The 17,915-nt window shown below is 50.7% G+C and overlaps 2 protein-coding genes across 2 annotated transcripts; both read left to right on the plus strand.

Moving 5' to 3' along the window:
• Positions 1-372: 372 nt before the first annotated feature.
• On the plus strand, positions 373-4,735 carry mllt11 (MLLT11 transcription factor 7 cofactor). Its single transcript, XM_056582691.1, has 3 exons — positions 373-507; positions 2,249-2,415; positions 3,886-4,735. Exons 2-3 carry the CDS (start codon positions 2,257-2,259, stop codon positions 3,979-3,981), a joined length of 255 nt encoding a protein of 84 aa, XP_056438666.1. The 5' UTR covers positions 373-507; positions 2,249-2,256; the 3' UTR covers positions 3,982-4,735.
• Positions 4,736-5,365: 630 nt separating this feature from the next.
• On the plus strand, positions 5,366-11,838 carry gabpb2a (GA binding protein transcription factor subunit beta 2a). The gene is made up of 8 exons (XM_056583376.1): positions 5,366-5,543; positions 7,110-7,217; positions 7,624-7,791; positions 8,953-9,147; positions 9,610-9,727; positions 10,157-10,330; positions 10,692-10,807; positions 11,482-11,838. Exons 2-8 carry the CDS (start codon positions 7,110-7,112, stop codon positions 11,836-11,838), a joined length of 1,236 nt encoding a protein of 411 aa, XP_056439351.1. The 5' UTR covers positions 5,366-5,543.
• The last annotated feature ends 6,077 nt before the right edge of the window (positions 11,839-17,915 follow it).

Here is a 17,915-nt window from a genome sequence, read left to right on the forward strand (position 1 = left end):
AGAGCGGGACCGAGAGCGGGACCGAGAGCGGGACCGGAACCGGGAGCGGGAGCAGAACCCCTGGACCAGGAGCGGGACCAGGACCTGGACCAGGTCTACTGTAGGGTCAGCGCCACTAGCGGGGCCGCTGAGATCCACACGGTCATTTGTGGATGAATAGCAGACGTGTAGAGTTCAGGCTCAACACTGATTTACTTAGGCCTACCTTATCTTACCTTATCTTATCATATCGGTCCGTCCGCTGTCATGTTTTAAATCGTCTGATGTATTGATGATGTATTCAATTAATTGACGGTATCAGTGCGTTCCACTATGAGGCAGTCACGCCCCTCCACCAATAAGATAACCCTGTTCTCTGCTGCTCTGCTTGGAAGTGGTGCGCATGCGCGCGCACCGTGACAAGGTGCGGCGGAGCCCAGATCCTCAGAATCCACCCGGTCCCCGACAGGCTCCCATCCCTTCCTCAGAACACCAGGACCCCGACACACTCACACCCAGCAGAACCAGGTGAGGTGCTTCTTATACCGCAAACCCACACAGGCACAAACACAGACACTGACACACGCAGACAATCACCGACACACACACGCACAGACAAACACAGACAGACACGCACGCAGACACAGACACACGCACACAGACACAGAGAGACAGACAGACACACGCACGCACACACGCCTGCTCAGCTGCGTCACATCTTTAAATCTAGGAGAAAAACGGTTAGGGGCGGCAGACCTCCGAGCTACGGGCCTCCGGGTACCGGGGTGGGGGTGTTGGTCCCCGGGGTGGGGGTGTTGGTCTCCGGGTAGGCCTACAGGGGCCTGCCCGGTCTGGGGTGTTGGTCCATCAGGGGCGTGTGGACCAGCGTCGTGTTGCGGTGTTTTTCTTTATTACCGTTGGGAATTTACCAACGACCCTCCCGCCCCTGGACCAACGGGCTACCCATGTTCACTGTTGGGCTACCCAACAGTGAACATGGATAGTAGGTTTTCGGTTTTAAACGGGATGGGGGGTCGGAAGGCTCCCCGTTGGGGGCGGTGGTTGGTGTACGGGCGGACAAAGAGGCGCGCCCCCCCGGCTCCAGGAGCAGATTAAATTAGCCTCGCTGCTCTTTTCTGCTCATGTTCGTTAATAGAGAGTGACGTCATGACTATGCAGGTGGTCGCACGTGGAGAACCGTCAAAACGCTTTATTTGGAGATATTCTTATTTCCATGTCAGCACCATCGTTTCGAGTTGTATTAATAATTTTGGAAACATAAAGTAAATATGCACATGATAATGCGACGTGAGACAGAGCCAGACCTGGTTATTGAGGACTACCTAGATAATGAGAACGAACGACAGACCTCATAATACACGGGTCGTGAGGCCGACTAGGGACAGCCGGGGGTGGGGGTGGAGGGTCAGAGCAGCTCGGTCCACTCCGGTCCTAAAAATAAGTCAAAAACAAGGTTTAAAATAACCGCCTGTTTACCCTGCGCTCGAGAACGTCCTGATTCACTCGTTCAAATCAACCCAAAACCATTCCCAAATCCCTTAGGTTAACTCTACCAAATACATTAGATTAACTCGACCAATTCCCGTTTAGATTAGTTCTACCAAATCCCTTAGGTTAACTCTACCAAATCCTTAGGTTTACTCTACCAAATCCCTCAGGTTAACTCTACCAAATCCCTTATACTTTATAGTATATCCCTTATATTAACTCTACTAAAACCCTTACATTATCTACCAAATCTCTTAGATTAACTGTTCTAAATCCCTATAGACTAACTCTACCAGATCCCTTAGATGAACTCTTCCAAATCCCCTTAAGACTAACTACCAGATCCCTTAGATTAACTCTACCAGATCCCTTAGATGAACTCTACCTAATCCCTTTAAGACTAACTACCAGATCCCTTAGATGAACTCTACCAGATCCCTTAGATGAACCCTACCAAATCCCCTTAAGACTAACTACCCGATCCCTTAGATGAACTCTACCAGATCCCTTAGATGAACTCTACCCGATCCCTTAGATGAACTCTACCAGATCCCTTAGATGAACTCTACCAGATCCCTTAGATGAACCCTACCAGATCCCTTAGATGAACCCTACCAGATCCCTTAGATGAACCCTACCAGATCCCTTAGATGAACCCTACCAGATCCCTTAGATGAACCCTACCAGATCCTTCAGACTGACTCTAGCTCTGACTCTATTGGACCCTGCTGAACCTGTCATGATTCTCGTTGGTTTCCAGGTGCAGACATGCTGGAAAAATCCAACAGCCAATATGACTCCTTCCTGTTCTGGAAGCAGCCAATCCTGGCCCCGGATCTATCGGAGCTGGAGGTTGCGATGGAAGGCAAGGCCGGCCACGCCCCCCCAGGACGGGCCCGGACCGCCCTAAAGAGATCCCAGGAGGAGGTACCTTAACCTGTTCCCTTAACTACATGAACCACTGACTGAAACTAGCTTTGCAGGTTACCTTAACTGCAGTATCTAGTCCCTTAAGCCCCTCCCTGCCGCTCAGCAGTCCGACCCTGCAGTGGTCCTGATTCCCTGCATGAGGTCATGTGTGGGCACAGGGATATGTGTTCAGGGACATCTGGACCGAGCATTGGCCTGCTCAAGAAGTTGTAACATCAGAACCTAGCCTCGTGTTTAAATAGAACCTAGCGTCGAGTGAACCAAACCTAGCCTCATGTTTAAATAGAACCTAGCCTCGTCTGAACAGAACCTAGCCTTGTGTGAACCGAACCTAGCCTCGTGTGAACAGAACCTAGCCTCGTGTGAACCGAACCTAGCCTCATGTTTAAATAGAACCTAGCCTCGTCTGAACAGAACCTAGCCTCGTGTGAACAGAACCTAGCCTCATGTGAACCGAACCTAGCCTCATGTTTAAATAGAACCTAGCCTCGTCTGAACAGAACCTAGCCTCGTGTGAACAGAACCTAGCCTCGTGTGAACCGAACCTAGCCTCATGTTTAAATAGAACCTAGCCTCGTGTGAACCGAACCTAGCCTCATGTTTAAATAGAACCTAGCCTCGTCTGAACAGAACCTAGCCTCGTGTGAACAGAACCTATCCTCGTGTGAACAGTATAAAGGCTAGTGGGTCCTGCACTGTTATCCCAACCATTTACCGCGAGCTGTGTGTGAAAGGGGCTCTAAACTACTTTAACCAGTTACCATACTACATTAACTTTTCGCCTATTTACCTAACTATTAACATAAAGTAGTTACTTAAACTACTGTTGCTCATTGCCTATACCAAATACTTTAAAACAGCTATGCTTAATGCCTTTTAGATCAACTCTACCAAACTAGTTAACTCTTCGTCTCTCGAATGTAAGCTTATACACTTTACACCTTAAACCTAATCACACCTTAAACCTAATCACATCTTAAACCTAATCACACTTTAAACCTCAACACCTTAAACCTAATCAAACCTTTACAGTAGCACCATAAACCTAGACACACCTAAATATATCAGCTCATACCTTGGTACGGTGATGATCACATGCAGGGCAGTGTCATGGGAGATGGAACTGATTGATTCAACACTAAATATAAGGATGCTGTTTATCCTGCCTTTATTCAACCAATCTATAACCCGGCAAGGTCATTCAGAACAGATATCTTTACAAGAACTAATGAAACTGTCTGTCTGCTCCTTACCCTCCTCCCGTCGGCCCCTCCTCCTGTCTGTCTGTCTGCTCCTCCTGTCTGCCTGCTCCTCCTCCTTACCCTCCTGTCCGTCTGCTCCTTACCCTCCTCCTCCTGTCTGCTTCTTACCCTCCTCCTGTCTGTCTCATCCTCTCTCTCTCTCTGTCTCCTCCTCCTGTCTGTCTCCTCCTCATGTCTGTCTCCTGTCTGTCTGCTCCTCCTCCAGGTGGCGTGTGCAGAGTACTCCTCCTTCAACTACTGGAGGGCGCCCATCGCCGACATCGACTCCCTGATGGCCGACCTCGACCTGCTGCTGCTGTAGCTGCTCTCCTCCTCCTCTCCTGCTCCTCCTGCTCCTCTCTGTCCTCTTCCTCCCTCTCTGAACGCTACAGATCTGCTCTTTATTTCCCTCCTCGAGTTAAATGTTGAGCTTTGATACCAGCTGGGGAGACGGAGGAAGACATTTTAGGACGGCGTCCATTTCATGCCTAGGGTAGACATCGCGACAGGGAGGTTGCCATGGGAACTGACTTGTCATTATAACAAAACCGGGGGTCCCTGTTTAAAACCAGTGAGCTCGCCTCCAGATCAAAGACTATTGGTCCAGAGCCGACTCGCTTACTGTCATTTAAGGGAGCTTTACAGTCAACCTTTTTACCAAAACATATTTTGTAATGAAAGGAGACTGTACACCATCATTTAGATAACTTGCAGCTGTTGGCCGTCCTATTGATCCTTTTGTTGCCCTGACAACCTGCTGTTTTAATTTATTGCATTCTATTTGTCACTAGCCATCTCCATGGTGATCTGAGTGCAATGCCTGATGGGAAACGTAGTCACATGACAGACTGTTGAAAAGTGAATGTAATGTTGAGATGAAGTACAAATGGTAGTCCTGAGTTAACTTTGACCTCCGGTACTGGGGCTGATGTTTAAAGAGGCGTGGCTGTAGAAGGTCTGTGTGCTAAACACGCACACTGACACAAGTTTGGAAGGGCGAATGACTGGTTGGCATTTTGCACATCTCAATAACAATAAAGCTTGTAAGCAACCGACCGCTGTGTGTTTTACTCTCTGAAGCCGACACCAGACGGTGTCAACCCCACCCTCACTGTTTATAAACACAGGCAGGCCCGAGGATGCACTCATCATCACAGCAGGGGTTTCCATGGAGAGCGCTGGGCTTCACCTCAGCGGTATCATGGCAGCACCCAAAACCTCCCAGAAACCCAACATTTAGACCTCAAAATAAAAACCACAAGGAGAATAACATTCTGGGATTGGTTTTAATATTTATCTTTCAAGTCACGTTGTGTATTACTGTAATGACCAGACTTCAACAATAATACAATATTGTCCATGTTATCAGCTGCTGACTACCTTGATATTTATACTAATGGTGAAAAGTTTAATAATCAGCGTACTGCAGTATGATTAGGAGGTACTACAGTACTCCTAGAAGGTACTGCAGTATTACTACAAGGTACCGCAATATTACAGAGGGCATTTAAGTGAGTACTGCAGTATTTCTAGGAGGTACTGCAATACTACTATCCGGTACTGAAGTGAGTACTGCAGTATTATAAGGTACTGCAGTAATACTAGGAGGTACTGCAGGACTATACTACAGTAATATATACTATACGGCAGTACTATGCTGTACTGCTATAAGGTAATACTAAGAAGTACTGCATTGCTTCTAGGAGGTACTGCGGTACTACTACGAGGTAACACAATAGTGCCCGCCCACGGGGAGGTTAAAGCCGATTGGTTTGTACCTCCGGTGTCGCTGCCATCTTTTCCCAAACAAACCCTCACATGATCATCATCACCGTTTAACCCGTCGATTCAGCAGTCAGCGGCGGACCACCACGACCCGAGAAGGTAAGCAGAACCACCGTTTACATAGAGGTCCGCCCGACAGCTAAGCTAGGCTAACGGGCTCACTGCTAGGCTAGTAAACATGCTAGCCGTAGCTTAGCACGTCCCGTGAGCCCGCATGCCGCCCTGTTCCCGCTCATCAGCGCCTCGCAGAGGACCGTAGTGCGGACCGTACGAGCAGTGAGGACCACAGTATGGACCATTGAAGGAGCCGAGGGCTGCTTTACGTTTCTCGGCGACTGCGCATTTAGTTCGGAGGCTCCAGGCTATGCTAAGCTAACTGGCGGTTTGTTTTTGCCCGTTAGCTTAGCGCGCTAACGGCTAGCCTTAGCGCCAGTGGAGCTGCGGTTCGGTTCTGCTCAGTCCCCCGGGCTGCTCCTCCTCCCCTCGGGGACTGTGGGCTGAGCGTCCCGGGCCGCGGTACCCCAGTCCGGGACACTGTCAACCGGGACCCGGCCCGCGGATCCTGACCGAGGAGGAACGCGTCCTGCTCTACCGACACGTCCGTCAGGTCGCACATCACCGGATGTGGAAGTAGATTTTTTTTTGTCTAAAATAGGAAATTTCTCCCCTGACTTCCCCCGGAAAACCAACAAGCTATTATCAAAGAGTTTCCTGTCGGTGTAAACGGTAAATGTTTGAGTGGTTAATGTAGTTTGATTAGGGTAAGGACGGCGGACATCTGAGTGGTACCCACCGCGCCTCATGTGTCCGCGGGGTGGCCCTAACCACCCCGCTGTAACCCGCGACACACGGAGCGAGAACCCACCAACCGGTCAACGTTAATCATATCTAATATATACTTTTTAATGGCAGGCAGCCGGGCTTTTTTAGAGTGAAGGTGGGCTTAAAATTCTTGTGATGTACATTTTCATGCTTGTTTTAGTTCGTTTGGATTAAGTAGTCACCTTAGTTGCGGTATTTATTGCAGTTTTTATTCCAATTATACAGTCGTTTTGGAGATTGTTTTCTTCGACGTCCGTGGATAGACTGAACCCGGCCTTTGCCTTCAGTGGGCCAATCCTGCTCCCTGTAGCTCGTAACCCCGCCCCTTTCCTCCCATTTAATCCAATCGCAATCCCTGTAGCTCGTAACCCCTGTAGCTCGTAACCCCAACCCTCCCCTTGTGTTTAAACCAATTCCGCTCCCTGTAGCTCGTTACCTCGCCCCTTCTGTCAGGTTTAAACCAATCCCTCTTCAGGTATTTCGTTACTCTGCCTTAACCCCGCCCCCTCAGGATTGAAGGAGTCCCGTGTATCTCTCCAGCTGTGCAAAGGATCTAGTGTGTTGGAAAGATAACTTGTATTCAGACAAACTAGATGGTAAAAGAAAGTCCTTCTCTGTACATTTATTGAAATTAAATTCCTGGCAATAACCTGGGCATTGTTATGAACATCTTTACTGTACCGACCGATATATTAAGTCGCTTTGGATAAATGTGTGTGTGTGTGTGTGTGTGTGTGTGTGTGTGTGTGTGTGTGTGTGTGTGTGTGTGTGTGTGTGTGTGTGTGTGTGTGTGTGTGTGTGTGTGTGTGTGTGTGTGTGTGTGTGTGTGTGTGTGTGGGGTAGATGTCGCTGGTTGACCTGGGTAAAAGGTTACTGGAAGCAGCTCGTAAAGGTCAAGATGAAGAAGTCAAGATCCTGATGGCCAACGGGGCCCCCTTCACTACAGACTGGGTACTGATACACACTATGTACTACACACTATCCTACACACTGGGTACTGATACACACTATATACTACACACTATCCTACACACTGGGTACTGATACACACTATATACTACACACTGGGTACTGATACACACTGTATACTACACACTGTATACTACACACTGGGCACTGATACACACTATGTACTACACACTATCCTACACACTGGGTACTGATACACACTGTATACTACACACTGTATACTACACACTATATACTACACACTATCCTACACACTGGGTACTGATACACACTGTATACTACACACTGTATCCTACACACTGTGTACTGATGATGATGGTGATAATGGTGATAGTGATAATGGTGGTGGTAATAATGCTGATAGTGATAATGGCGCTGTGTGTTGCAGCTGGGGACGTCTCCTCTGCACCTCGCCGCCCAACACGGCCACTACTCCACGGCGGAGGTCCTGCTGCGCGCAGGCGTCAGCCGGGACGCCCGCACCAAGGTGGACAGGACCCCGCTGCACATGGCCGCCTCCAAGGGCCACACGGTGATCGTGGAGCTGCTGGTCAGGGTGAGGTCACGACCCGTCATCAGGCACACCTGGACGCAGGTTAAGGACTGTAGCTGTGATAGAGGACGGACTGTGATAGAGGACAGACTGTAGCTGTGATAGAGGACAGACTGTGATAGAGGACAGACTGTAGCTGTGATAGAGGACAGACTGTAGCTGTGATAGAGGACAGACTGTAGCTGTGATAGAGGACAGACTGTAGCTGTGATAGAGGACAGACTGTAGCTGTGATAGAGGACAGACTGTAGCTGTGATAGAGGACGGACTGTAGCTGTGATAGAGGACGGACTGTAGCTGTGATATAGGACAGACTGTAGCTGTGATAGAGGACGGACTGTAGCTGTGATAGAGGACAGACTGTAGCTGTGATAGAGGACAGACTGTAGCTGTGATAGAGGACGGACTGTAGCTGTGATAGAGGACAGACTGTAGCTGTGATAGAGGACAGACTGTAGCTGTGATAGAGGACGGACTGTAGCTGTGATATAGGACAGACTGTAGCTGTGATAGAGGACGGACTGTAGCTGTGATAGAGGACAGACTGTAGCTGTGATAGAGGACAGACTGTAGCTGTGATAGAGAACAGACTGTAGCTGTGATAGAGGACAGACTGTAGCTGTGATAGAGGACAGACTGTAGCTGTGATAGAGGACAGACTGTAGCTGTGATAGAGGACAGACTAGCTGTGATAGAGGACAGACTAGCTGTGATAGAGGACAGACTGTAGCTGTGATAGAGGACAGACTGTAGCTGTGATAGAGGACAGACTGTAGCTGTGATAGAGGACAGACTAGCTGTGATAGAGGACAGACTGTAGCTGTGATAGAGGACAGACTGTAGCTGTGATAGAGGACAGACTGTAGCTGTGATAGAGGACAGACTAGCTGTGATAGAGGACAGATTGTAGCTGTGATAGAGGACAGACTGTAGCTGTGATAGAGGACAGACTGTGATAGAGGACAGACTGTAGCTGTGATAGAGGACAGACTGTGATAGAGGACAGACTGTAGCTGTGATAGAGGACAGACTGTGATAGAGGACAGACTGTAGCTGTGATAGAGGACAGACTGTGATAGAGGACAGACTGTGATAAATGACAGACAGACTGTGACGGAGGGCAGACTGACGGAGGGCCGACTGACGGAGGTGTGTGTGCTGCAGAGCGGGGCGGAGATCAACGCGAAGGACATGCTGAAGATGACTGCGCTGCACTGGGCGGCGCAGCACGCCCACCAGGGCGTGGTCCAGACGCTGCTGAAGCACGGCGCCGACGTCCACGCCCTCAGCAAGTTCGACAAGACGCCGTTCGACATCGCCGTGGACATCCAGCACACGGACCTGATGCTACTGCTGCAGGTACAGACAGGCAGACAGGCAGACAGGCAGACAGGCAGACAGGCAGACAGGCAGGCAGACAGACAGACAGACAGACAGGCAGACAGGCAGACAGACAGGCAGACAGACAGGCAGACAGACAGGCAGACAGACAGGCAGGCAGACAGACAGACAGACAGACAGACAGACAGGCAGGCAGTATATCTCTGTCAGACCAGTGAGGCTGTTCATAGACCCCCGTGTCCAACCCCTCCAGAGCGTATTCATATAACTCCCCTGCTGCACCACGCCCCCTCCCCCTCACCACTCCACCTCACCTCACCCCCCCCCCCCCCCCCCCCTCACCTCTGTATTCCCTGCCCACCATGTGAAGGTCTCCCTCTCAGTGCCCCACTGAAGGGATGCCAGTATCTCCCCAAGATCAACCTCCAAGTGCTGCTGTCCTAACAAGGAGTTATCCTCTCCCCCCCCCCCCCCCTCCAGGAGGGCATGCAGAGCCAGCTCAACTCGTCCTCCCAGCCTCAGTTCATCATCCAGGGGCTGTCGGGGCTCCAGGGGGGCGTGGTCAACCTGGCCGACCTGCTCAACAAGGCCGGCGCAGGTACAGCTCGCTGCCTCGCTCTCGCTGCCTCTCTCTCTCTCTCTCTCTCTCTCTCTCTCTCTGTCTCTGTCTCTGTCTCTGTCTCTGTCTCTGTCTCTGTCTCTGTCTCTGTCTCGCTCGCTCTCTCTCTGTCTCTGTCTCTGTCTCTGTCTCTGTCTCTGTCTCGCTCTCGCTCTCGCTCTCGCTCTCTCTCTCTCTCTCTCTGTCTCTGTCTGTGTCTCTGTCTGTGTCTGTGTCTGTGTCTGTGTCTGTGTCTCTCGCTCTCGCTGCCTCGCTCTAGCTCTTTCAGTCCCACTCACTCACTCGTGTGTGTGTGTGTGTGTGTGTGTGTGTGTGTGTGTGTGTGTGTGTGTGTGTGTGTGTGTGTGTGTGTGTGTGTGTGTGTGTGTGTGTGTGTGTGTGTGTGTGTGTGTGTGTGTGTGTGCGCAGGGGAGACGGAGGAGTCCATCGCCGCCAGCTCTCTGGACTCCAACATCCACCACGCTGTGCTGAACGAGGCGGGGCAGCGGGTTATCACCATAGTAACGGACCAGCATGGCAACCTGCAGACCACCGGCGGGATGGGCCAGCCCTTCTTCGTCACCATGCAGCACGGCCAGCAGAGTGAGGCTCCTTATTGGTCACCGTCATGGATCCGTCACCTAGTGACCGATCCATCACTAGGTGACCGATCCATCACTAGGTGATGGATCGGTCACCTAGTGATGGATCCGTCACCTAGTGATGTATTGATCACGTAGGAGTGATGTATCGATCACGTAGGAGTGATGGATTGATCACTTAGTGATGTTATGTATTGATCACATGTTGGTTTATATATATTGATCAAATTTTGATGGTGATATATTGATCACAAGTTGATGGTGTGTATATATATTGATCATGTATCGGTTTTCATGTTGATCACATATTGATGGTCTATATATTGACGATATGTTGATTGTGATTGGCTGTGTGTGTTCAGTGCTGGCGATGCCATCCACTACGATGACAGAGGAGGTGGTGGAGGAGGAGCCTCAGCCCCCGCCCAGCAGGAAGAGGAAGTTTGAGACGAACAATCACAATGACTCAGGCGACACCGTGAGTAGAGCTCCTCCTCTCCTCTCCTCTTCTCCTCCTCCTTCTCCTCCTCTCCTCTCCTCTCCTCTTCTCATCTCCTCCTCCTCCTTCTCCTCTCCTCTATCCGCTATCTCCCCTCCTCTCCTCCACCCTCTATCTCCCCTCCTCTCCTCCCCCTCACCCCCCTCCCCCTCACCCCCTCCTCTCCTCTATCTCCCCTCCTCTCCTCCTCCTCACCCCCCTCCCCCTCACCTCCTCCTCTCCTCTATCTCCTCTCCTCTCCTCCCCCTCACCCCCCCTCTCGTCCTCTCCTCTATCCCCCTCCTCCTCTCCTCTATCTCCCCTCCTCTCCTCCCCCTCTCCTCTCCTCCCCCTCACCCCCCCTCTCGTCCTCACCTCCTCCTCTCCTCTATCTCCCCTCCTCTCCTCCCCCTCACCCCCCCTCCCCTCCTCTCCTCTATCCCCCCTCCTCTCCTCTATCCCCCCTCCTCTCCTCTATCTCCCCTCCTCTCCTCCCCCTCTCCTCTCCTCCCCCTCACCCCCCCTCTCGTCCTCACCTCCTCCTCTCCTCTATCTCTCCTCCTCTCCTCCCCCTCACCCCCCCTCTCGTCCTCACCTCCTCCTCTCCTCCACTCTCCTCTATCTCCCCTCCTCTCCTCCCCCTCACCCCCCCTCTCTGCTCGTGCCCCCAGCAGGAGCTGCTCCAGAGGCAGCTGCAGGAGGCGAACCGGAAGGCGCAGGAGTACCGGACGCAGCTCCACCGCAAGGAGCAGGAGGCGGAGGAGTACCGCGTGAAGCTGGAGGCCATGAGCCAGAGCAACGGCACCTCCTGCCTGCAGAGCCCGGAGGAGGAGGAGGAGGAGGAGGAAGAGGAGGGGGAGGGGGAGGAGGTGGAGGAGGTGGTGGGCGGGGAGGAGGTGGAGGAGGAGCAGGAGGTGGTAGAGGGGGAGGTGGAGGAGGAGGGGGAGATGGTGGTGCTGCAGGAGGGCAGCATCATGATGGAGGAGGAGGAGGGAGTGACACTAGTGGAGACCACCCAGGCCTCCTCCTAACGGGAGGAGCGGTGAGGGGGAGGTGGGGGAGGAGCTGAGAGGGGGAGGAGGAGGGGGACTCTGGGAGCACGTGTTGTCCTCCATTCCTTCCCCCGCTGTCCCTCTGCAGGGGTCTCTCTCTCTCTCTCTCTCTCTCTCTCTCTGTCTGGGAGTCTCTCTCTCTCTCTCTCTGGGGGTCTCTCTCCGGGGTCTCGTCTCTCTCTCTCTCTCTCTCCGGGGTCTCTCTCTCTCTCTGGGGTCTCTCTCTCTCTCTCTCCGGGGTCTCTCCCTCTCTCTATGGGGTCTCTCCCTCTCTCTATGGGGTCTCTCTCCGGGGTCTCTCTCTCTCCGGGGTCTCTCTCTCTCTGGGGAGCTCTCTCTCTCTGGGGAGCTCTCTCTCTCTCCGGGGTCTCTCCCTCTCTCTATGGGGTCTCTCTATGGGGTCTCTCTCCGGGGTCTCTCTCTCTCCGGGGTCTCTCTCTCTCCGGGGTCTCTCTCTCTCTCCGGGGTCTCTCTCTCTCTCCGGGGTCTCTCTCTCTCTCCGGGGTCTCTCTCTCTCTGGGGTCTCTCTCTCTCTCTCTTGGGAGCTCTCTCTCTCTGGGGTCTCTCTCTCCGGGGTCTATCCCTCTCTCTCCGGGGGAGCTCTCTCTCCGGGGTCTCTCTCTCTGGGGAGCTCTCTCTCTCCGGGGTCTCTCTCTCCGGGGTCTATCCCTCTCTCTCCGGGGAGCTCTCTCTCTCCGGGGTCTCTCTCTCTCTGGGGAGCTCTCTCTCTCCGGGGTCTATCCCTCTCTCTCCGGGGTCTCTCTCTCTCCCTCCGGGGTCTCTCTCTCTCCGGGGTCTATCCCTCTCTCTATGGGGTCTCTCTCTCTCCAGTCTGTCTCTCTCTCTCTCTCTCTCTCTCTCTCTCTCTCTCTCTCGCTCTCTCTCTCTCTCCTCTCTCTCTCTTCTCTCTCTCTCTCTTCTCTCTCTCCTCTCTCCTCTCTCTCTCTCTCTCTCCTTCTCTCTACTCTCTCTCTCTCTCTCTCTCTCTCTCTCTCATCTCTCTCTCTCTCCTCTCTCTCTCTCTCCTCTCTGCTCTCTCTCTCTCTCTCTCTCCTCTCTCTCATCTCTCTCTCCTCTCTCTCTCTCTCTCTCTCTCTCTCTCTCTCTGGTCTCTCTCTCTCCTCTCTCCTCGTCTCTCTCTCTCTCTCTCTCTCTCTCTCTCTCTCTCTCGCCTCCCTGCAGGGGTCTGTTTCTAGGATAGGGAGGCTGTCAGAAGGGGGGCTCCAGGTGTATAAAGTTTTCTCCTTTGTATGAATTGAGATTGAACCAAATTGGCCCTGAGCCTCTGGCAGCGACCCATGAGCACCGGACTCTACCCACTGACCTGGTCCTCTGCCGACTGACCTGGTCCTCTGCCGGTCGTCCCGACCAGGCAGGTCCGCTCTGTCGCTCGGAGACCAAACCCTTCTTTTTGATTGATCAGTGTTGATCGGTCTGTTCCTGGCCCTGATCAGTTCTCAGATCACCGCTCGTGTTTTGGAGCGCAGTATATTTTGATACTCTGTGAAGCCAACAATTTTCTATGTACATATAAAGTTGTATTTTTTTAATTGTATCTAAATGCTTTGGATTCACTTGTTGCCGATTGTGTTGAGAATCAAAAATATAAAGTTGTTTTTGAGGGCAAAGGTTTAGTGTTTTCTTTGTGGGGATGAGTTGGTGATGAGCAGTGTTGAAACGTGCATTAACAGTTATCCATTAAAACAAGACAAACGATTTCAGTGGTATTCAAATGCTCCATCTGTTCTCATTAGCCTGATGAACTAATCACTGAACTGCTCCAGCAACAAGTTGGATAACTGATGGTGATTCACTACTCAAAGTGCAGTCATTCACTACTAAAATACAAATCCTTTTCTAGGCTACTAAAACTGCTGTGACACTGAACTAGTGATAATGATTTACTAGTCAACTAATAGTGACCCAACTAATGATCTAGTGAAGGTGAGCAGGTTGAACTACCTTCAGATTGTCTGAAAGATGAACCCTGAAGACACCAGAACCACCACACCGAGAGGGGGGATTGGTGATGGAGGAGGGATGGAGCGATGGAGGAGGTTTGGTGGAGCGTGTGGCTGACGGGGGGTAGATGCTGAGACTGGGTACCAGTTCCCTCTTGTCCACTAAAGACACGCCCACATTCAAACTATTTAAACATATCCACAGCTTTGTTCAATTCTTAAACTGCTTTGGCAAAGTGTTTCTCTGTTGCTCTTGGCGCTAGGAAGCCAAGTTAGCTCGTAGCTAGGTTATCTCCCAGCTAGGTATTAGCTTGCAGCTAGGATGGCTCTCTGCAAGGTTAGCCCCCAGCTAGGCTAGCTCCTAGCGAGGTTAGCTCCCTCACTTACTGACCTCTTGATTGGTCATGTTTTAGTCTCAACACTAGAGGGCAGTCTCCCTCCTCCCGGCCGTGTGTCTTCGAGTGCGTGTGTGCGTGTGTGTGTGTGCGTGCATTGAGTTTTCTGTTTGAAGTAGGGGAAGTGTTTAAATGAGGAAAGTGGGAGCTAGCCTGGCAACTCTGTCTCTCTGTCTCTCTCTCTCTCTCTCTAGCTCTCGCTCTTTCCCCCCTCCCTCTCTCTCTCTCTCTAGCTCTCTCTCTCTCTCTTCTCTCTCTCTCTCTCTCTCTCTCTCTCTCTCTCTCCCTCTCCCTCTCTCTTTCCCTCCCCCCCTCTCTCTCTCTCTCTCCCTCTCCCTCTCCCTCTCTCTTCCCTCCCTCCCTCCCTCCCTCCCTCTCTCTCTCTCTCTCTCTCTGCATATGGTTACTGGGCATGACACACACATTCTATCTATGCCTTAAAGTAAACAAGATTATAATAATAATTGTACACACACACACACACACACACACACACACACACACACACACACACACACACACAAACATAGGGTGGGAGCTCTGTATCTTATTTGCATATTGCGCCTCATGAATATGTAAAACAACCACAATGTACCTCTCAGTGTCTGCAGGACTCCAACCATCATCATAGTTATGATATTATTATTATTTTGGAGGTATGCTGAAGGTGTGATGTTATGATCCAGCTCTGGAAGGTGTGATGTTAGCGTCCAGCTCTGGAAGGTGTGATGTTAGCGTCCAGCTCTAGAAGGTGTGATGTTAGGAGAGAAGGAGAGAGGAGATGAGGAGGAGAGAGGAGGAGGAGAGAGGAGGAGGAGAGAGGAGGTGGAGACAGGGACAGGAGACAATCACCGTTCCATAGGCCTTGTGGCATGTGTGCTTTTCTGTTTCATATTACTTTTATGTTTAAATCAGTTGGAGTATGACTTGGATTCAGGGGGTGAAACACAGACAGACAGAGGATTGATGATGATGAATGGATGATGTGTGAAGGTGAGCACATGAAGAAAAGAAGCAAAAGAACCTCCAGAGCGTTTCAACTATTCTCTCTTCCTGCTAAACTTAGCCCATCTCGTAGGAGCTAGCACCCTGCTCTGCTAATCCTGTGTTAGCCTAGCCGTGCTGCTACGGCCTCATGCTAAACGCTTAGCCCAGACCATCTCCACGTGCTGCTGGCGTAGCTCCCTTGCTAATGAAGTGATCTGCTAGCAGCCATTTCAGCGAAGCGCTAGCGGGGGTTAGCTTTGATATGCTAATGAGGCTCTAAACCAGGTCAGTCTTGCTATAATGCTCCTTCCACAAAACATGCAAATATTCTCTAAACTTCTCACTGCTTACTTATTTGTTGTCAGGCAGATTTTTAAATCCAAGAATAAGTGAGAAGTGTTTTGACCTCTGTTATAACCTCTATGAAATACCACTCGAACCAAACAACTACCATTGTAACTCATATATTACTATTATAACTCATCGATTAACATTATAACCAGTCCTCATAGATCAGTATAACCTGTTCCCATAGACCATTATAACCAGTCACCTCCCACTACCACAGCAGTAATAATATGGTTCCACATTAAAACATTTCCCCAGTACTACAGTACACTCAAGCGTTAGAGAAGACAGTATCTGGGATAGAGTGTGTGTGTGTGTGTGTGTGTGTGTGTGTGTGTGTGTGTGTGTGTGTGTGTGTGTGTGTGTGTCTGTGTGTGTGTGTGTGTGTGTGTGTGTGTGTGTGTGTGTGTGTGTGTGTGTGTGTGTGTGTGTGTGTGTGTGTGCGTGCGTGCATGTGTGTGTTGGCTTGTGTGTGTGTGTGTGTGTGTGATTGGTTTTGTGTACGTGTGTGTTTTTGTGTGTGTCTGCATGCAGATGACAAAACTGTCCCAGAAATGTCAAATATAAACATCCCCAGTAATCTCTCTCTCTCTCTCTCTCTCTCTCTCTCTCTCTCTCTCTCTCTCTCTCTCTCTCTCTCTCTCTCTCTCTCTCTATCTCTCTCTCTATCTCTCTCTGTCTCTCTCTCTCTCTCTCTCTCTCATGTCTCCCCTCTCTCTCTCTGCCTCTCCTCTCTCTCTCTCTCTCTCTCTCTCTCTCTCTCTCTCTCTCTCTCTCTCTCTCTCTCTCTCTCTCTCTCTCTCTCTCTGTACCCCATGAGGTCGCCCTGTCTTTTGCTTCATCTCATCTTCCAGGGGGTCCAGTTTGTTTTCCTGATAAACGTCTGCCCGTCAAAGGACCCAGTATATACCCATGTACCCCAATATGCCCCATATACCCCATATACCCTATTATACCCACATAATACCCTTATATACCCCCATTTACCCCAATATATCTCCATATACCCTGATATACCCCAGTATAACCCCATATACCTTCATATACCCTGATATTCCCTAATGTACCCCCATATACCCCAATATACCCTGATATTCCCTAATGTACCCCCATATACCCTAATATAACCTGATATTCCCTAATGTACCCCCATATACCCTAATATAACCTGATATTCCCTAATGTACCCCCATATACCCTAAATACCCTGACATTCCCTAATGTACCCCCATATACCCTAATATACCCTGATATTCCCTAATGTACCCCCATATACCCTAAATACCCTGATATTCCCTGATATACCATCCCTGGTCCGGTCTTAACTCACCGTGCAAGGTTAACTCACGGTCTTAACTCACAGCTCCACCAATCTCAGCTCAGCCAATCACATCTACACCAATCACAGCTCCACCAATCAGAGCTGAGCCAATCACAGCTCCACCAATCACAGCTCCACCAATCAGAGCTGAGCCAATCACAGCTCCACCAATCACAGCTCCAACGATCACAGCTCAGCCAATCACAGCTACACCAATCCCAGCTCGGTGTTGGTCCGGGTTAGGGTAAGAGATCCACTACAGAACAACATGAGCCCTCCCCTCTCTCCTCTCCCCTCTCCCCTCTGTCAACAATCATCTCTGCCCCCCCTCCTCCCCTCCTCCCCTCCTCCCCCCCGTCTCCTCCTCTCTGAGGGAGTCAGGTCAAAGCCTTTCTAGTTCATCTCCTCGGCGTAGCGTGTCATGTAGTAGCGGGGCGCAGTGGAGATGTACTCGGAGTGTAATCACGCACCCCGAGGAGGATGACGTCATTATTAATGAATGAACCCAACCCCGCCAGCTGCCAGCTCCATGCTATCAGAAACATGCTACTCCCTGCACGCTATCTGATCAATGCTTTTTGCTCCATGCTATTAGTAGCATGCTTTGAGCTACAAGCTATCACACCCACGCTATTGGCTCCGTGCTGTCAGCTGTATGCTATAAGTTATATTAGCATCATGCTGTCACTCAGTGCTTTTAGCATTATGTTGTTAGCTCCATGGTGTAAGCTCTATCGCGCTATTAGCTGCATGCTAGTAGCGCCATGTTATTAGCTCTGTCGTGCTATAAGCTTCAGAGATATCAGCATCCTGCTATAAGCGCCATGCATTTAGCATCGTGCTATAATCTCTCTTACAGGCTATTAGCATCATGCCATTAGCTCCATGCTATTAGCTTCATGCTGTTCGCTCCATGCCATTAGCTCCATGCTATTAGCTTCATGCTGTTCGCTCCATGCCATTAGCTCCATGCTATTAGCCGTGTTCCACGTTGTGCTGCACGCTATTAGCACGATGCTATTTGAAGGAGTAAGAGAGCAGTCA

The sequence above is a fragment of the Gadus chalcogrammus genome, chromosome 22, assembly GCF_026213295.1.
Source record: "Gadus chalcogrammus isolate NIFS_2021 chromosome 22, NIFS_Gcha_1.0, whole genome shotgun sequence".
Taxonomy (NCBI): Eukaryota; Metazoa; Chordata; class Actinopteri; order Gadiformes; family Gadidae; genus Gadus; species Gadus chalcogrammus.

What these genes read in the sequence shown, in the direction of transcription:
- mllt11 (XM_056582691.1), top strand. Translation starts at nt 2,257, where the DNA reads ATGCTGGAAAAATCCAACAGCCAATATGACTCCTTCCTGTTCTGGAAG. An exon ending in TAAAGAGATCCCAGGAGGAG is followed by an intron (nt 2,416 to 3,885) that starts GTACCTTAACCT and finishes CTCCTCCTCCAG; the next exon opens with GTGGCGTGTGCAGAGTACTC.
- gabpb2a (XM_056583376.1), top strand. Translation starts at nt 7,110, where the DNA reads ATGTCGCTGGTTGACCTGGGTAAAAGGTTACTGGAAGCAGCTCGTAAA. An exon ending in CCCCCTTCACTACAGACTGG is followed by an intron (nt 7,218 to 7,623) that starts GTACTGATACAC and finishes TGTGTGTTGCAG; the next exon opens with CTGGGGACGTCTCCTCTGCA. An exon ending in ACCTGATGCTACTGCTGCAG is followed by an intron (nt 9,148 to 9,609) that starts GTACAGACAGGC and finishes CCCCCCCTCCAG; the next exon opens with GAGGGCATGCAGAGCCAGCT.